Source organism: Pelobates fuscus, chromosome 5 (assembly GCF_036172605.1).
Source record: "Pelobates fuscus isolate aPelFus1 chromosome 5, aPelFus1.pri, whole genome shotgun sequence".
NCBI classification, from domain to species: Eukaryota; Metazoa; Chordata; class Amphibia; order Anura; family Pelobatidae; genus Pelobates; species Pelobates fuscus.
In genome coordinates this window covers 66147424-66168121 of record NC_086321.1, presented here as the reverse complement: position 1 = coordinate 66168121, position 20698 = coordinate 66147424, and the positions used below count along the sequence as shown (strand labels likewise).

Sequence of the window (20698 nt, the reverse complement as noted above, 5' to 3'; positions counted from 1 at the left end):
GTAAATTAAATTAAAAGTAAATCCAAGTTAGGATATTTCTTTGGGCAAGTTCATCTCTCATGTGAAGACAAAATCAGCAAGTTCCACTGATACTTACAACAAAGGCAAGCATAATGTCCAGTTATTTGATGGTTGCTTATGTTAAGAAACCAGAAGTTCCATCATTCATTGGATTTCAGTGAGTGTACAAAGATGTTTAGTATTATTAGTGATTTTAGGTCTATCTTCTAGGTCTATCTTCTGGGAGTGGTTTGAGCTGTTGAATTATGTATCCAATGCTGACAGAAATGCTCAGCCTAGTAAAACCTGTGCTATATTAGTTGAATTGGGTAAACCTCCTCAGTCAGTGGCTATATCTTTAAATGTGATGGACAGTTGTGAGACTTGGCTCCAATACATAATACATTGAACATGTATCTTGTTGCATGCATGAAACTCACAGAACTCTCGATACACCAGCAGAGTTCTTGCCAGTGGAAATTAATTCTACACCACATGACCAGTCTGTTGAAAGTAGATGCATTTTTATAAATAGTGGTTTTAGGCAATATGTTTTATACTGGTTAAGGTATAATTGTTTAGGTGCCAGAAAGATGTGAAATATAGTGCAAAGCAATTTGTCACTCTATTAATTATCCAGTACTCAAAGTTGGGATCACTTTGCCAGCTTCTGTAAACCCCTATATTCACAGTGTGTAGATATAATTTTGGAGACCACATAGCTGTGACATCTAATTCCCAGCGAATTGCAGAGTTTGAAGGGGCAACATTGTCTCAAGAGTTTGTTAGCAGTAGATGTTTTGAAATTATCTCGTAAGTGGAAAAGTTCTTGAAGTGAAGTTGAACAAAGCTGACGTGCTTGCCTCAGACAGGGCTTTTTAAGCTAAGCAGAGATTGTGAAAATATAATTAGAGACAAGTCTTTGTTTCCTCTCAATGAGTGGGAAATGTTGAAAGAAAAGGTCTCCCAGGCTCCATTGAACCAGCTTTGGACACAATAACTGGGCCCCTGAGTCTTTCTCTTCTCCCTAATGAGAAATGTTAATTGCCACAATTTCCAGATTGTGTTAAGCACCAGGCTTGCACAAAATAAGGGGTGTTTTATTTAAACGGTTCTTAAACTTCTCATCCTCATTAAATGTGGTAACAGAGATAATGAAAAATGAAAAGCACTGTTTCATTTTTTTTTTACTCTTAAAACAATGCTATGTTTATGGCTGTTCTGCTATTTAATTGCAAACATGTTTGGTATGTTGCCTGTTCATTCAAGTATTCGTAAGAAATGTATCCAGTTCTAAATATTTTGAGATCTTTCCAGTAACGTTTTAAATTCAAAGACAGACTGTATAATGAGACAGAGATAGATAGATGATAGATAGATAGATAGATAGATAGATAGATAGATAGATGCTGAGAAAAATAACAGACAGAGAGCTACGTTGTAGACATATGGTTGATATATCTAGACATGTTAGGGAAAGGGTAATTTTTACTCACTTTTCTCCAGAATCTAATTAATCAGTTAAATCCCATGTAATCACAAACCTCCAAAATCCAACCCAACAATCCTGGTTTAATATAAACATCCTACTAACTCACTCAATTCCAGTATTAAAAGATGCAATGCTCATTATCACTCTCTATTAGTTTACTAGCTCATATCATGCAACTATGACTGCGTTCAGAAATCTTGGAGTCCAACATAACTGGCTTTATTTGGGTACCTGCAAGCTCTCCAATATCCACCAATTCAAACAAATTTCTATTCCCAACCTCTGATCTGTCTTCTGTTCTTGCCTCAACACATAACCTTCATTCCCTAATTACAAACTATACTAACTTAATTACCATATCCACCTTATATGTTCTTACCTTTTTATCTTGCCATTTCCCCAATATATCAAACCATAACCTTTTACTGCTGTTGTTAGGCAAAGAACACAGAGAGAATGGGGAATAGTTAGAAGAATAAACATCATCCTGAGTAGGTTAGTGTACTGGGTTGAGTTGGCTCTTCATGATAAAGGGTCCCTGCTATTCTGTCTACCAAAAACATTCCTTTCATCATACATAGTACCTCCAGTTCTCCTCCATGGAGGAAGAAGGCATCTTAATAATGCTGGCAAAAGGTACCTAGAAGATATCACGGTTTGGTTTATTGTGCATGGTTCAATGAAGGCATAAATTATCACAGAAGAATCATCTTTTTTCATTGTTACACCATAAAACGTAGAATACTAGCCTTATCAAGCCTGCATTCAATCACTTTAACAGGTTAAAAGGTTACAAGGATAAGTTGGTCACCAAGAGGGAGTGCTATCCAGAATCATGGAAAAGCACCTTTGCTATAAATTGTAGGTCCCTTTAATGTTTCTAGTTGGACTGTTGGTTAAGTTGTCCCATTGGCCATGGAGTCCAAGTCTTCGAGATTGGTCTTGTTTCAGGACCTTTCAGACAAATTAACATAGAACATAGGTGGATCTCTAAAGTGTGGTTAGACCTTTTTAAGCACTTACATTTGCTGTAATCAAGGTAACTCACGATGGGACGAGATTGCACTGTGACACTGAACAAAGCAGATACCACATTATAAACAATATTGTAAAAGGCAGATTAACATCAGACTGTGACTAGATGACCACAGGGATTTGAGAAACATTCCCATTGTTCCCTATTCAAGTTTAACACCTGGAAGCCTTGTTTATTGGTCATTGCTGATGGTATCCCATTTCCCTTCTAAGATTTTTGGTGCATTATTGACCTAGTTTAACTTTTTGATCAAAATACGTGACAATGGTAGATGGGCAGCTTTCTCTGTGTAATCTGATCATGATTCATTTTCTGTTTTCTTGCTGAGTGCTATGTGTCACTTTTTAGCTCTTACGTCTTTGCATGCCTTTTATTCTTGAACTACCTCATGTCTCGTCTTACAACCGTATCTCCTTGTGTGTCTGTTCTTACCCTCAATCCCTTTAGGGGCCATTGCAATCTTCCCACCTTATGTGTATCACCTTAACCTACCCTCCCACCCCACACTTACATTGTCCCAGATTGTAGTATACCGGAGCAGGAAAGTAGCAAAGGATCTTCATGTAGCTCTCCGTGGACTGTCAGTTCAACTCTAGGCTTGTGTGCATACAGCATGCAAGGTGAATGGAGAGCAGGTGGTACTTGATGCTCAGTCTTACATAGGGATGTATATGGTTACCATTGGTGAGGATTATGTCTTACATAGGGATTTATGTATGGTTGCCATTTGGAAGGCTTATGATTGAGGAGAAACATATTTAGGAAGACTTAGGTTAGGGATTAGTGGGGGTTTTAAGTTTTGTGGTGTTAGGAGACAAAATGTTCACAAGATAAATGCAAGTGTTAGAAATACAAATGTGTATTCCTCACGCTATAGTGCCCTAGTCACTGTTTAGGTGACTGGGCCTCTCTTCCAGGATTAAAATGGTGAGTTGAACTTACCTTTCCACCCTCACAACTATCGTTTCCTGGAGTTCCACTCAGTCTTTTTGGCTGAGATCATGGAGATTGATGATCTCAGCCAATCCAATCCTTTCCCATAGTGCACATGACACTATGACAGCCACTAGTGCCAGCAATGAAAACATAATGGATCCTGCAGAAGAAGTGGTCTGGTTGCCGACAGAGTCCCTTTAAGATTATAGTACAGTAAGAGTTGGTGATGGTTAGAATTTAGGAGGCTTGGCTGCAGTGCTAAGGGTAGAGTTAGTAACAATTAGGGGTAAGGCAAGAGGTAGAAGAGAAAAATAGACAGGAAGTCAGTACAATAGAAAATAGAACATATAGAAGAGAGATGGCCTACAGAAGTATTATACAAAAGGTAGTCCCTAGGTTGTAGAATTACAACTCATACAATGTTTTTTTTAAGCATGAAACGGTTATTTAGAACAAAGTACTTTAGTTGCTGGAGTTGACTTTGAAACCATTATGCCTTTGGGAAAAGCTAAATTTGTAATTTTCTACTTTCAACCGACATTTGCTTAATTACATTTAGAAAAAAAATGTACTGGGTCTTTGTCACAGAAATAATAATCTTCACTGGCTACCCTAGTCATATCGTTTTAAATCTATCTATGCTTGCAATGTGCACAGCAAGAGATCCCAAAAAAGCAAAATAAGTGAAATAAAATTAGATTCCAAAAATGGAAATTATGTGATGTCAATTTCTTCTTATATAGACGCAATCCAACAGTAATAAAATGTGGGTAACATTGTGTCACATTATAATGTAGGAGAACATGTGTTGTTAAAGGACCACTATAGTGCCAGGAAAACATACTCGTTTTCCTGGCACTATAGTGCCCTGAGGGTGCCCCCACCCTCAGCGACCCCCTCCCGCCGGGCTCTGGGGAGAGGAAAGGGGTTAAAACGTACCTTTCTCCAGCACCGGGCGGGGAGCTCTCCTCCTCCGATCCTCCTCCTCTCCTCCCATTCGGCTGAATGCGCATGCGCGGCAAGAGCTGCGGGCGCATTCAGCCGGTCTCATAGGAAAGCATTATCAATGCTTTTCTATGGACGCTTGCGTGCTCTCACTGTGATTTTCACAGTGAGAATCACGCAAGCGCCTCTAGCGGCTGTCAGTGAGACAGCCACTAGAGGATTTGAGGGCTGGATTAACCCATTAATAAATATAGAAGTTTCTCTGAAACTGCTGTTTATAAAAAAAAATGGGTTAACCCTAGCTGGACCAGGCACCCAGACCACTTCATTAAGCTGAAGTGGTTTGGGTGCCTATAGTGGTCCTTTAAGTGTCCCCTTCATGCTTTTTCCTTTCAGTTTCCAATTCCTGTTCTTATTTATATTTATTATCTTCTCTTCCTTGAGCTGGATCTCAGTATCTGGGATCTTGTTCTTCTCTGTCCATGATTTGCCTTCTCTGGGATTCCTTAGACTGGTGGAACTTTGCTGCCCATTGCCAAAGCCCACAATTCTCATAAGAACAAGTAATCTCTACTTTTCTTATATATGACTCAAAAACTAACAACATAAAAGCAAAATCTCAAATTATAGTACAGGCAGTAAATATTTTGACTGCCCGCAATTGGAAAGCCAACGTGGTGGAGGAAGAGGTTCTTATTTTGTTATGCCTAGTATAATTTTTTTGAGGGCATTTGATGTGGCGTGGGGACACTTGGCTCCTACTGATGATCGATCACAACCCGCATAGAAAAGGCAACTAAAAATGCATGAGGGACCTGTATCTTATGTATGAAGATTACTATTGTATAACTAGTATTATATAAAATCTCTGTATTGAACACTTATCGAAAACCAATAAAAATGAAGACACAAAAAATATATAAGAACAAGGGATTAACTAAAAAGATTATTCATTTAATAAAAAAAAATCAAAGTGACATGAGTGCTTTATTAAAGGAACACTAGAGCAATAGGGACACAAGCATGTTATCCTAATGCTAGAGTGTTAGCCTACATATTTGGAATCCTCCCCAGAACAATTTTTTTTAAAACAATGTTTTATTTACTTGTAGTGCCCTGGTGCACCACCACACCTCAGAGTCATGGATGAGGTTTTCCCTGCTTGGGAAGCAGAGGAAAATTAGTGAAGGCCATGGGAGGAGTGCAAGCCGATAGGAAGGGAGTGATAGAGAAGTGTAACCATCACCTCTGAAAGGAGATCGCAGTGGGGTAGCGGTGGATTAAGTAAGTGCCTTACAGGCCCCTTTAAACTGTAGTGATTTTGGTGCCTATAGTGTACCTTTAATTATAGCATTAGCCCTGGTTATTATTAATTATTACAGAGCATGAATGCTTAGGGAATTTCCCATGACACTCAACCACCTTAATGGTTGTCTAGGTATCTGTGACGAACTGGACCTCATCACGGGTTCTTGGAGTGGCATACTTGCCAGCTTCCTGACATGTGACTATGGCCCCTGTGTTAAATCCTAGTTAAAACCACTGTGTGTGCCTTTTTGTACTTGTATGGCCACAATTTGAACTTTCAAAGTGGCACTTCGAACTCGCGAACTCCTGAAGCCATTTGAAGTGCCATTCGACCATGAGGTGGCAGCCATCTTGTTCGCATGAACCAAAACCGCGAATAGTCTTCAGCGGCACTTAGCCGCGGCTCTATGAAACTATTTTCGGCTATGGGACCATGCCTGCGGTCGGTAAAAAATATAACTTCCATAAAATTTCTGAACCCCTAATCTGATCTGGGTGATTTTTGGATATGTTGGTCACCCAGATCAGGGCTATCAGGGGATGTAAGATTTGTGGGGATAGTGTGTGTTTCGGGGTACTTTTGAGGTTTTGTAAAATATATGTTCTTTTTCACTTGGAGATAATTGAGTTGATACAGTAATTAACTCAATTATCTCCCAAGTAGAGGGGAGAGATTGTATGATTGTATGGGTTGGAGAGCCTTCGATTGTAACTCTAATGTTATTGATTTACAAGTTTGTGTCCCTGTCCCTTGCTTGGGGATTGTCATAAAAGGGCAGTGTGGCACCATTAAAATTGAGTTCCTGCTTAACCCTCAACACGTAGCCTGGTCTTGTGATTGTAGGGAACCTGCTATACAGCTATGCCACTAGCTTTTGTAAGAGCTTCACAGCTATACTCTCTTGGAGGAGAGGACTTCCCACGGAGTCCCTGGATCCAGGAGTTTGGTCCAGGACGGGAAGGGACTGCGAGACCCCAACCAAGCTGCGGCAGTTCGTGTGGTCTACGGTGCTTATTTAGCTCGGTGCGATGCTTATGGTCCTCAGCGTCAGCTAGGAAGCATCGATTGGTGGAGGTACCCAGTCGGGGCGCCAGGCGGTCTGTCACGGTATCCAAGGAACAGTAATCCACAAACATCTTCAGGGGAATGGTTGGTTGAATCAAAAAAGTTCATCAGCCGTCATTAGTTATACAGGTGAAATTGGAATGGCTAATTAAAACAATTACATTATATCAAACAATGAAATCAGTTCAACAGTGATACATCATGAACTATAAGAATGATTCTGTCACGTTTCAATAAAGTTTTATTAAAATCAACTTTTTGTAGAATATTGTTTTATCATATCAGTTCTGTCACACTGATGTAGAGACTGATAACAGGTTGCTAAATAAATACACATTGTTTATTTGGGAACATGTCTAGTGATCTGCTTTCTTTATTACAGAGGTAAAAAAGAATACACATATATAAGAAGAGCAGGGCACTGCTGATGTTGAATCATGGGATGGGTGCATGTAAATTATGTTGGGATACTGACAGATATAGAAATACCAGACCATGGAACTACTGAGCTGAACTCTGAAAAATTCCCTTGACTGTAAAAAAAAAAATGTTAAGAAATGATTTTTATTATCTTGATTGAAATGGATTTGTTTTCTATAACATTCTTTTTTTCACACACTTTTTTTTAGCCTTGTTAATTACCTGCAAGGTAATTGGTAGAATTCTTTGAAATCGTAGTGTTAATTTAAATAAAACCCATTTTCTGAATTTTCTGTTTTACTGCCAGTACAGGATTACGAACCTAATGGGTCTGGTCCTGGCATTTTGATGGGTCTAATTAGAAAATCTTATAGGCAGAAAATGCTGAAACAGACATACCACCCAATGGTCATGAATATGGCGAGACTCCTGTTTTTAAAAAAAAAAATATATATATATGTCTATGATGTTCTACTTAAAAATAGAAAATGAATCCAGGCACTCCAAATGAATTCCAAGAAAAAGGCAATTTATTGGAACCAGCAGCTACAAAGCGACGTTTCAACCCCTAAGGGTCTTTATCAAGAATTCTACCAGTTATCAAGCTTGATAAAGACCCTTAGGGGTTGAAACGTCGCTTTGTAGCTGCTGGTTCCAATAAATTGCCTTTTTCTTGGAATTCATTTGGAGTGCCTGGATTCATTTTCTATTTTTACTTTTATATTTGGTCCATTTGGTACTGGGACATATCCAGTGAAGCACCCTGGATTCCTTGGCAAGGGATGGAGTGCACTTCAATCAATTTTCTACATTTATGATGTTCTACCTGTCAGGCCCACCAGAGTAAATCTAATATCTCCCAATTTTTGTCCTCAAGAACTCGATATGTGAAAGGGTATGACTACGACAAGGCTGTGTTAGTGATGCACTGGGTGGCCAGTGTTTTATAAGGGGATATTATTCCCATAAAAGACATATAATCTTGGTGAACTTGCAAGCCTAGCTGATGCACAAAAGTTGACAGCTAATTGGTTGCCAGTAGACCATATTTATTTTCTTGTTAAGTTAATGCTATTATGGGTACAGATCATACAAAAATACTCTTCTGTTAAATTTATTTATACTTGCTGTGATTAATATAAAATATTCTGTTAAAATAGCAAAGATTATTATTTTTGAAAATTAAAAAGCAAAAGTGGCAGTTGCAGGTTTTTGTTTTTAAGCAAATGCATACTGTACGTGAAAGTAGAGTTGCACAGAGCACTTTCAACTTTAACTTGACTATTTTATGGTCAGCCAGTTCAGAATAGATTTTGTATGCCTTCTAAGTCCACACACTTCCATTTCTCTGAACAGCACAGTAGGGAAAGAGAATGTTTAGAGTAATTAAACTAAAAATATATGTATTTTTTGTTAGTCAGTATCAATGTCCCTACTCAGTGAGCATGGGTCAGGAGCTGCAGCTCCGTTAGCCCCTATGTTAATCCAGCTTTGATTTCTACAAAATGTTGAAAAGAATGGGATTTAACATCAACCCCAAATTAAGTTGAGAGGGATATGTAAAAATGTAAAATTGTAACAATCAACTTTCATGGAGACAAAACAGAAAATAATCACATCAATACTTTCTTTATAGAACGATGTCTGCTTCTACACAGTAATGTTGCAAATCTAAACGGACATAAATATATGAAGAATCACTGACTTCAAGTTCTTACCAAATTCACATTTGCTAATTAGATGATTTACGCTGATTTAACTTAATAAGCAGTGGAGTCAGTAACGGGTTATGTGTGTAAACATGAAAATTGTATTCTTTAGAACCAAGAATGTATACTGTAAGTTTTTTGAACACATGAGAAATAATCAATCTTCACTCTAGTTTTCAAAGTTCCAGTCTTCTGGATATATAGTTTGGTTGTCCTTGCTTGGCACCTTGTTGGATGGGAATATCTCCCCAAAAGGATGTTCTATGTACATTGACAAAGGGTAGAAGATCTCAAAATGAGCAAGCTAGCTACCCATCACCACCTTCATATGGTTTGCCAAGGCTTGCCAATAGACTGGATGTGTTCTTTAGCTTTCATTCTGAGGGCAGCTATGCTGGTATTTCTAGGGTCTATTTCCTCCATCTGATATTTGTCCACAAAGTTGCTTCCGCATTGGTATGGTGGAGGTGGTCCCATGGCTCCTAATGGTTGTAAGGCATGTCCCACTGGTGCAGTGTTCATGAAGGGTGGAGGGGTGTAACTGCCTGGTAGGCTTTGTGGGGTTGTAACAAACCCTGGGAGGCTTTGCAGTGGGGTTGTGTTGGACATTGGTGGTGTAAGCCAAGAGTCCAGTGGTAGACTGCTGCTGATTGCACTTAGGCCAGAGGACTGAGGGGATCTATTAAAGGAAAGCATGGGTGAATCTTGTAATTTCATTGAGGTCACCTCCAACTTCTCCTGCCTTCTCCATTTAGCTCTTCTGTTCTGAAACCACACCTGAATAAAGAAAAATAGATATGAGTCTCATTGAATCATAGGAATAGAAACAGACATGTATGTCTAATATAGTATGAGTACCAGAACTTTTTTCAACTGTAGACATGTTTTGTACTAGTTACTGCTAAATGCAGGTTTATTTGTGTGTTTAGGGTGTTTCCTTCCTTTCCTTCCTTTTACTTAGATAAAACCAAAGGAAACTAGGCATGATAGCATTAATATAGATATTAAAAATTAGGTCCAGATGTGCCTTCTCAAGATAACAGTTATCAAAAATCCACAAATTTGACACAAAGGGATATGACTAATTGTAATTTAAGATAGTCTCCACGATTGGTTCCAAATAGTCACTTCATAGAGATTTCGTGCTGGCTACGAAAATAAGAGAAATTACAGAGAACTGAAATGGCTCACTTGACAGTAGCCAATTGAGTAATGAAATGTCTCAACACCAATCCAACCAGCGGTGTTAACCAGATGGCTGTGTTCTAAGATGAAAGCAGGCAAGTGCAATAGTAGAAAAATTGTTCTACATTCTTTCTTAGGGGAAAAAAGAGAAATTAGATAAATATGAAGAATTAGCAGTAAACTCTCATGTGTTTCACCTGACACCGTGGATTTAGTCATTGCAAGAAGAATATAAAGGCTTTCAACTTTTGGACAACTTTTCACAGAATTACTTCCAAATTGACAACAAATTTGAGGGAGAAGAATCCCTTTTTATGGTAATCACACACCAAACTTGAAAATAATAGGAATGAAGGATCCTCTGCTCTGCCGCCTTAAATCCTAATAAACTCGAGGAAGCTGAGACATACACAGTACGCATATTAAGCATAAAACTGGAATGTCTTCTCAGGTTGCAAGTTGCAACAGTCCCACAATGGCCTTGATTTCTTTTGTATGAATCAGCATCCGAAATAATTTTAATCTCTTACAAAAAAAAAAGATCTAATAATTTAACTACAAAAATGTCCATAGATGTTTATGGTGACTTCCACGGATAAATCATTTGGATAGTATTTGTGCCTCTAGATCAGGTCTGACACGGCTCATGAAAAGTTAACATTTTTTATATTTACACATTTAAAATGTTTTAGAGACAGCAATATCTACCCTACCCTAAATCCCTGTCTTATCTATGTGTTTACATTTATGAACTACTGTGCTACTTATACATTCTTCTTAAATAAAACGTATGTTGTTTTTTTTTTTTTCAAGGGGTGCAAATAAAAAGGAATTCTGAAAGGAAAAATTTAACTGCCTAAAATGTAGATACCAGATGTTGTAGAACTACAACTCCCATGATGCTTTGCATGACTTTGGAATACCTTCGTAATGACAAAGCATCATGGAAGTTGTAGTTTTAAAACATGATCTAACTTTCTGGACACCTCTATTCAAGATAGTGACACCAGTCAGAAAGCAATTTAAAGGGACACTATAGTCACCAGAACAACTCCAGCTTATTGAATTTGTTCTGGTGAGTAGAATCATTACCTTCAGGCTTTTTGCTGTAAACACTGTCTTTTCAGAGAAAATGCAGTGTTTACATTACCGCCTAGTGATAACTACACTGGCCACTCCTTAGATGGCTGTTAGAGATCCTTCCTGGGTCGTGGCTGCCTAAAATGCATCCACACATTCAGTATCTCCTCCCTCTGCATGCAGACACTGAACTTTCCTCATAGAGATTCATTAATTCAATTCATCTCTAGGAGGAGATGCTGATTGGCCAGGGCTGTGTTTGAATCATGCTGGCTCTGCCCCTGATCTGCCTCCTTGTCAGTCTCAGCCAATCCTATGGGGAAGCCTTGTGATTGGATCAGGCTACCACTTCTGATGATGTCAGCAGACAGCTTGTTTTTCTGAGGCAGAAAGGGCACAGCCAGCAGCTTCAGGCTTGAATACAATAAGATTTTTACTATATTTATGGAGGCATGAGGGGCCCAGGGGGGCTAGATGGTGGTTTTAACACTATAGGGTCAAGAATACATGTTTGTGTTCCTGACCCTATAGTGATCCTTTAAGAATATTTTTTAGTCTCTAAATCCATAACTTTACCCACAACCAGCAGCTCATTGTATGTGGGGATGTTTAATTAGATCTTTATAACACTCAATATGACGTTTTAATGGCCATCTGCTTGGAATTTGATCCTTACAAGTCTGTTCACTGTGTGTGAGGGAAGCAACCCTTGTTAATAAGGGGATGTTCTTTAATTGTCCTTTAATTAATCACATTAACTGTTTGCTTGTTGGCTTGGGAAGCCAGTGAGACTATTCATTTCTTCAGAAAACATTTTGAGAATTGTTTGGAAATGAATTCTTGCATTGGATACAATGTAATTCTCAGGGTTTTTGACATGCTCGCTGGTTGAGCAGTGGTCCAGGAAAGAATCTCTAGGGAGATATATTTCCCTTAAACTCCTTGTTATCGGCTGTACCATCTTTGTGTTAGTTCTGTTTTAGACTCATAGAGTTTTCATCACTTCTCTACTGTCTGCCGTGCATGCACAAAAGTACAATACAGAGGTCTATGGAAGATCCCACAACACCATGGACTTCTCTGCACAATGTGTGAGAAAATAGTTTTTCCCAGCGCCGTTGCAAGTGGCTGATATTTCTCATGTTTTGTCAAGCTTGAAAATTATCATATGTGTCTTATGATATCCTTTGGTTGTGTCAGCATTTCTGTTGTAGTCCAACACTGTCATTATGAATTATTTCAATGATAAAATGATTGTGTTTTTGCAAAATACTTTCATGTGACAGAGTCCTACTGAGGGTTAATTCAGGTATTTTGCAACCAATGAGGGTCATTTCAGAGAAGCCACATAATAAATTGAATAAATTTCTTCCAAACGTCTGAGTCCACATTGCGCCAAACATATGTCCCCAAAAATGGCTCCTGCCATTTACAACTTTAGAAACTTTCTTTAGTAAATCAACAAAAAAACTAACAGGGTTAATCACTAAAGTGAGAATTCAAAGTGAATTTCAAATGTAAGGACAAAATAGCTGAACTGGATAAATTCTCTAAGTCAGGTATGCTTCCAGTTTGGCTACTTGGGTCTAAAATTTGACATTTACTTTAATTTTCACTTCAGTAAATAATCCAGTGAAATTCTTGGCCATACTTAGCCATCTGGTAAAGGCACTCACCACCCTGTACATGATCAATGGTAAATACACACCCTGTACATGATCAATGGTAAATACACACCATGTACATGATCAATGGTAAATAAATACCCTGTACATGATCAATGGTAAATACACACCATGTACATGATCAATGGTAAATACACACCCTGTACATGATCAATGGTAAATACACACCCTGTACATGATCAATGGTAAATACACACCCTGTACATGATCAATGGTAAATACACACCATGTACATGATCAATGGTAAATACACACCATGTACATGATCAATGGTAAATACACACCCTGTACATGATCAATGGTAAATACACACCCTGTACATGATCAATGGTAAATACACACCCTGTACATGATCAATGGTAAATACACACCCTGTACATGATCAATGGTAAATACACACCATGTACATGATCAATGGTAAATACACACCATGTACATGATCAATGGTAAATAAATACCCTGTACATGATCAATAGTAAATACACACCATGTACATGATCAATGGTAAATACACACCCTGTACATGATCAATGGTAAATACACACCCTGTACATGATCAATGGTAAATACACACCCTGTACATGATCAATGGTAAATAAATACCCTGTACATGATCAATGGTAAATACACACCATGTACATGATCAATGGTAAATACACACCCTGTACATGATCAATGGTAAATACACACCCTGTACATGATCAATGGTAAATACACACCATGTACATGATCAATGGTAAATACACACCATGTACATGATCAATGGTGAATAAATACCCTGTACATGATCAATGGTAAAACACACCCTGTACATGATCAATGGTAAAGAAATACCCTGTACATGATCAATGGTAAATACACACCATGTACATGATCAATGGTAAATACACACCCTGTACATGATCAATGGTAAATACACACCATGTACATGATCAATGGTGAATAAATACCCTGTACATGATCAATGGTAAATACACACCCTGTACATGATCAATGGTAAAGAAATACCGGGCCTGTTTATGGCAAATACACACTCTCCATATACTATACCACGACTCTGTATAAGGGAAACTAAACATACCCTGCATATAGTAAATATACACTCACTATATACAGTAACTATACACACTATATACAGTAAATATACACTCACTATATAGTAAATATACACTATATACAGTAAATATACACTCACTATATAGTAAATATACCCTCTATATACAGTAAATATACACACTATATATAGTAAATATACACACTATATACAGTAAATGTACACACTATATATAGTAAATATACACACTATATAGGAAATATACACACTATATATAGTAAATATACACTCACGATGTAGTAAATATACCCTCTATATATAGTAAATATACACACTATATACAGTGAATATACACTCACTATATAGTAAATATATACACTATATATAGTAAATATACACTCACTATATAGTAAATATACCCTCTATATACAGTAAATATACACACTATATATAGTAAATATACACTCTATATACAGTAAATATACACACTATATATAGTAAACATACACACTATATAGTAAATATACACTCACTTTGTAGTAAATATACCCTCTATATACAGTAAATATACACTCACTATGTAGTAAATATACCCTCTATATACAGTAAATATACACACTATATACAGTAAATGTACACACTATATATAGTAAATATACACACTATATAGGAAATATACACACTATATATAGTAAATATACACTCACGATGTAGTAAATATACCCTCTATATATAGTAAATATACACACTATATACAGTGAATATACACTCACTATATAGTAAATATATACACTATATATAGTAAATATACACTCACTATATAGTAAATATACCCTCTATATACAGTAAATATACACACTATATATAGTAAATATACACTCTATATACAGTAAATATACACACTATATATAGTAAACATACACACTATATAGTAAATATACACTCACTTTGTAGTAAATATACCCTCTATATACAGTAAATATACACTCACTATGTAGTAAATATACCCTCTATATACAGTAAATATACACACTATATACAGTAAATGTACACACTATATATAGTAAATATACACACTATATAGTAAATATACACACTATATATAGTAAATATACACTCAATATGTAGTAAATATACCCTCTATATATAGTAAATATACACGCTATATGTAGTAAATATACACACTATATATAGGAAATATACACACTATATACAGTAAATATACACACTATATACAGGAAATATACACACTATATATAGTAAATATACACACTATATACAGTAATTATACACTCACTATGTACTAAATATACACTCTATATACAGTAAATATACACACTATATATAGTAACTGTACACACTATATACAGGAAATATACACACTATATACAGTAAATGTACACTCACTATATAGTAAATACTATGCACTCTATATATGGTAAATATACACTCACTATGTATAGTAAATATACACACTATAGAAAGTAAATATACACACTATATATAGTAAATATACACACTATATACAGTAATTATACACTCACTATGTACTAAATATACACTCTATATACAGTAAATATACACACTATATATATTAACTGTACACATTATATATAGTAAATATACACACTATATACAGTAAATATACACACTATATATAGTAAATATACACACTATATACAGGAAATATACACACTATATACAGTAAATGTACACTCACTATATAGTAAATATACACTCTAAATATGGTAAATATACACACTATATATAGTAAATATACACTCTCTATACAGTAAATATACACTCTATATATAGTAACTGTACACATTATATACAGTAAATATACACTCTATATATAGTAACTGTACACATTATATACAGTAAATATACACTCTCTATATAGTAACTGTACACATTATATACAGTAAATATACACACTGTATACAGTAACTGTACACACTATATATAGTTAATTTACACTCTATATACAGTATATAGATACACAATATAAGATAAACTAATCACACCCTGCATGCATACTACAGATTCTCGATACTAGCCTATAGTAAATGCCCTCAATTTATATGGCAAATGCTAATGTTGTATCTGGCATATCCAAGTCCTATAATAAATACACAGCCTAGCTATAAACTGTACACACCCTCAATCTATACCATGAGTATGGCAAATTGTCCCATCCCATATTACCCACAACGAATAATCCCCATAAATGGATATCTCATGAAAATCCACACAGTACCAGACACAAACATGTGATAATTCAGTAATATTCAATAAATCAATATACAAGTACTCTCACTCAGCACCTTGCAAGTGGCAACTTCAGTGATTTCTCACATGGGAGACTAGACAATTAGCATTGTTTTAATTATTCCAATTAACAAAGTTCCCGAATTTACAGCTTTATTTATTAAAGTAAGATTTCAAATCTAAGGCCAGCGTAGCCGAGCTAAAAGCATCGCTGAATTTTGAAATTAACTTTTAATTCCCTTTGAATGCTCACTTTAGTGGATAAACCAGTGAAACTGTTAATATCTATCTATCTATCTATCTATCTGTCTGTCTGTCTGTCTGTCTGTCTGTCTGGCTGGCTGTCTGTATATCTGTCTGTCTGTCTAGGTCTCTATCTTTCAAATTGGTAACAATTAATAAATAAATATATAGTTACGTGAGACAACTCTCTGAAACTTTATATCAACTAACAGCAAGGCGAGTTCTGGAGACATGTAACATTCATATCGTTTGCAATATCAATACATATCACCGTTTAGTGAATATACCCCATAGAATGCTGCGGACATCAATAGACCTGTATTAAAATATGTGGTATAAAGATATTGTAATATGTCATGTATTGTCATTAACCAATAGTGAAATAAACGGTTTGGTGGAAAGTCACATTGTAACATTGTTTTATTTTTGTATCTTCTAATAGTTTGTCCTGGATTCATGTGAGCACTATTTGTATTACCAGCACAGTATAATTATAGTGTCTAAGCTAATGTTAGTAAATATCAGGAGAATTTAGAACATCCACAATGCTCAACGTTCTAATGGCAATCAGGATGTGCCTGGTGTCAGTCTGCCTGTTATTATGGCAATGCCTCTAAATTGGGACTGATCTGATGGACTTAATTTATGGATAATGTTATGATATGATAGATAGGAAGCCATTACCCATCAGAATTGCTAGAATTAAGTGGTATCCTGTCTAACAATGAATCGTATTCACTAAGCATCCATTTAAGGTGATTTGGCCAATTTACAAATAATGTGTTAAAATATTAGAATTGGGGAGAAAATTCTCCAAACCTGATGAGCGTCCTTATTTTGACTTTGGTTTTTCAAATCCCGGTATCTATTCATTGTCTGGTTAACAATTCGCTTAGTAGTTTGATAGATTCTACATAATATAAGGCTATTCACTAATATCGACATTTAAAAAAATGTAAGTTTAAATATCCAAGCTGTGGAAGTAGCTGAGATTGAAACTTTTTTTTCTCAGCCTCAGTTTAGCCAAAGGGAAGAAGTAAAAAAATAAAAAATAAAAAAATAAGTTGAACTGACTGAATTTGGAAAAAGTCAAAGTATTTTAATTGTAATCCGAACTCAACATTTAGGCTGGACTATCCAAGTTTAATTTAAAAAAAATAATCAAATCATATCTGAATTTGAGAATGTTCCCGTTTCAGCTTCTTTAGTGTAGGATTTTACAACTTGATTTCCAGCTTACTACAAGTCAGTGTTCAGTTATTAAATGTAATGCTGTCTTTCACATTTAGGAGAATAATTCAACAATATAAAATTAAATAAATAAAAATAAAAATGAGTGTATTTATTGCATTAACTTTCCACAATATGTGTCAATTATTCCTACATAACAATCTACAGCAAGATTTAAAATTAACCATTTATGAAAAGTTCTATATATAGTATTTATTATTAATTATTAATATTATTTATCCCGTGTTAATGTTGTACTTTGTACGTGGTTATTAAACATGAAATCGATCTCAGTTTGTTAATTCTAATGTCACTCCATTAATTAAACATTTGTATTATTTAAAACTTGAATTATGACTGTAGTTGGCGTTATTGTGGTATTCCTCATTTAATGAATAATAATTGTAATCAGCTGGTAAGAAGGAAATGTTTATAAATAAAGTAGTAGCAAACAAGCCTCTCACTGAAGGGTAGGCCCCCTTATAAAATACTGGGTGCATGCAAGCTCCCTCATTGAATAATGGTCCCCTTATAATAAACTAGGTGCATGCAAGCTCCCTCATTGAATAATGGTCCTCTTATAATAAACTGGGTGCGTGCAAGCTCCCTCATTGAAGAATTGTCCCCTTATAATAAATGGGTGCATGCAAGTTCCCTCATTGAATAATGGTCCCCTTATAATAAACTGGGTGCATGCAAGCTCCCTCATTGAAGAATGGTCCCCTTATAATAAACTGTGTGCAAGCAAGCTCCCTCATTGAAGAATGGTCCCCTTATAAAATACTGGGTGCATGCAAGCTCCCTCATTGAAGAATGGTCCCCTTATAATAAACTGGGTGCATGCAAGCTCCCTCATTGAATAATGGACCCCTTATAATAAACTGGGTGCATGCAAGCTCCCTCATTGAATAATGGTCCCCTTATAATAAACTGTGTGCAAGCAAGCTCCCTTGTTGAAGAATGGTCCCCTTATAATAAACTGGGAACATTGAAGAATTATCACCGTATAATAAACTGTGTGCAAGCAAGAGCCCCCATTGAAGGGTGGTCTCCTTATAATAAACTGTGTGCATGCAAGCTCCCTCATTGAAGGATGGGCCCTTATAATAACCTTGGTGTACCCAAACCCTGTCATGAAAAGTTGTCTCCCTTACAATAAACTGTGGGCTCGATTCGGAAAGACACTTTGCTGAAGATATTACTGACCTGCACCCTCACTTCAGGCAGGTTGACTTTCATAGCCAGTTCTTCCCGGCTGTAGACATCAGGGTAATGGGACTTCTCGAAAGCTCTCTCCAGTTCATGGAGCTGGTAGGTGGTAAAGGTGGTCCGGTTTCTCCTGTGCTTCTTCTTGGGCTGTTCATCATCAGAAAGTTTATTGGTGTCACTGCTGTTAGAGGCCGATAGGCAGGGGCTCAGGCACTCACTGGACCCTTTGGTACAGTAGGAGTCTACAGAAAAGGAAACGCAATGTTTGCATGAGAAGGGAACTTCCTTTAATGTAATGCCTTAACTGCAAAAGGAACCGCAAAGAGACTCATATTCGGCAGTTAACGGATTAAATAATCTATTCAAAGTGAATTGTGCGGAAATTATAAATTCGCAACATACCTGCTGGAGAAAAATTAAGTTAAATTAAATTAAGTCTAAATTCTTGAAATCCCTACTCCCCCCCCCCCCCCTCCCTAAAACATGCTATTTGTGAATCTATTAGGAAATAAAATCCTGATGATGTTCAAAAATGTTTAGTTGAAACCTTGAAATAATGAATGGGCTGTAATACGACCATAGAGGTAGGCAAACTTTAATTCAATAAGATATCTCACTTCATGATCTGTCAGTCTAATCAGCATATTTATCTCGGTATACTCCTAAAAAATATTTTTTTTACTGACATATTATATGCAGCTATTTTTTTTTTCTTTTTCGGATAATGGGATAAATACCCCTTATTAAAGTTAATATGATCTCTGTCTGTCTATCTAGTTTCTAACAAAGTTCATTTCTTACCCCCATATCCATCATCATGTCTGTCCTCCAGATCACTCTGCTGGGGCTGTATCTCCTCTGACATTTTGTGCAGACAGTGCTTAGAAGTCCTAGTCTCTGCTTCCTTGCCATTCCTGAGACTGCCCTCTGTCTGGAATGGGCTCAGGACACTGTCCTCTTTAGAAAATCCCAAGATGGCTTCTATGCTGTGGAGTCTGGAAGTGTTACCTCCTGGACTCCTGACCAAATGTCCAGAAAGAGAGAAGTTTCCATCTGCCATGAGGGAAGGACTGTGCAGGTGCATGGGGGGTCCTTCTTCAATTTCAAATACTGGGTTAAAATCAATTCTTTCCTTGAAAGGAGGGGAAATTCAGCTACAATATCATAGGTCCTTTGGGAACTGCAATTAGGCTATACAATTAAAAAAGGGGGAAAAATGCTTCTAGTCCCAGAGATATTTTAGTTTTCCACGAAAAAAAAGAAAGGTTTCTTAAATGTGGAATTTTAAATGACTTAGTGTGATCGTCTATCCCAGAGTGACAGACCCAGAACAAGCTGCAAATCTTCCTAAGGCAGGCTGATTCCTTTAAGCTGGCTGTATATCAGATCCTTCTGGATAGTTTATGGATGTCTGGCTGTCCTTGGAGTGGAGAGGATCATTTCTTTCTGACCTCTCCAGCAGCAGTGACTCAGCTCCAGCTTTGCTGAGATATTTTAAAGCAATTCCTGCCCTGTTGTTCTTTGTGAGTATGTCAGCTGTCCCTGCTGTGCCCTCCAAAGCTGTCACATTATCATTAAATGAGGCTTTTTGTCTTTTTGGGACAGTACCTGCAATGAGAAGATCTTGTCTATAATCCCTCCCCCTCAACCACAAAACTTGCTAGTTTGTCAGCATCAAGGACCAACAGAGCAATATTGCTTTAATCTTGTCCCCTCTCCACAAATTGGAAAAATAATTCACTATATTTCTGGAACATCACATTTTGCACTGTAGAAATATTTTGAGATGGGTCATAAATATTTTCACCTTTTCAGTGACAGAGGAGAAA

At 36.6% G+C, this 20698-nt stretch overlaps 1 protein-coding gene across 2 annotated transcripts; it reads right to left on the bottom strand.

Annotated features, from left to right (window-relative positions):
* Positions 1-8816: 8816 nt before the first annotated feature.
* On the bottom strand, positions 8817-20411 carry RAX (retina and anterior neural fold homeobox). Of its 2 annotated transcripts, none has more exons than XM_063456830.1 (3): positions 19671-20411; positions 18867-19111; positions 8817-9689 (listed from the first exon to the last, which is right to left on the bottom strand). In XM_063456830.1, the coding sequence occupies exons 1-3, from the start codon at positions 19951-19953 to the stop codon at positions 9237-9239; spliced, it is 981 nt and encodes a 326-aa protein (XP_063312900.1). In that variant the 5' UTR covers positions 19954-20411; the 3' UTR covers positions 8817-9236. The 2 variants fall into 2 exon arrangements, with proteins under 2 accessions (XP_063312900.1, XP_063312902.1); XM_063456832.1 differs by having other exon boundaries at positions 18879-19111.
* Between the last annotated feature and the right edge of the window lie 287 nt (positions 20412-20698).

Excerpts from the sequence above, each read along its gene's own strand:
- RAX (XM_063456830.1), bottom strand. The coding sequence starts at position 19,953 with ATGCACCTGCACAGTCCTTCCCTCATGGCAGATGGAAACTTCTCTCTT. Across the intron at positions 19,112-19,670 it reads ACATGATGATGGATATGGGG|ACTCCTACTGTACCAAAGGG; the intron begins GTAAGAAATGAA and ends CCTTTTCTGTAG. Across the intron at positions 9,690-18,866 it reads TGCCTGAAGTGAGGGTGCAG|GTGTGGTTTCAGAACAGAAG; the intron begins GTCAGTAATATC and ends TTCTTTATTCAG.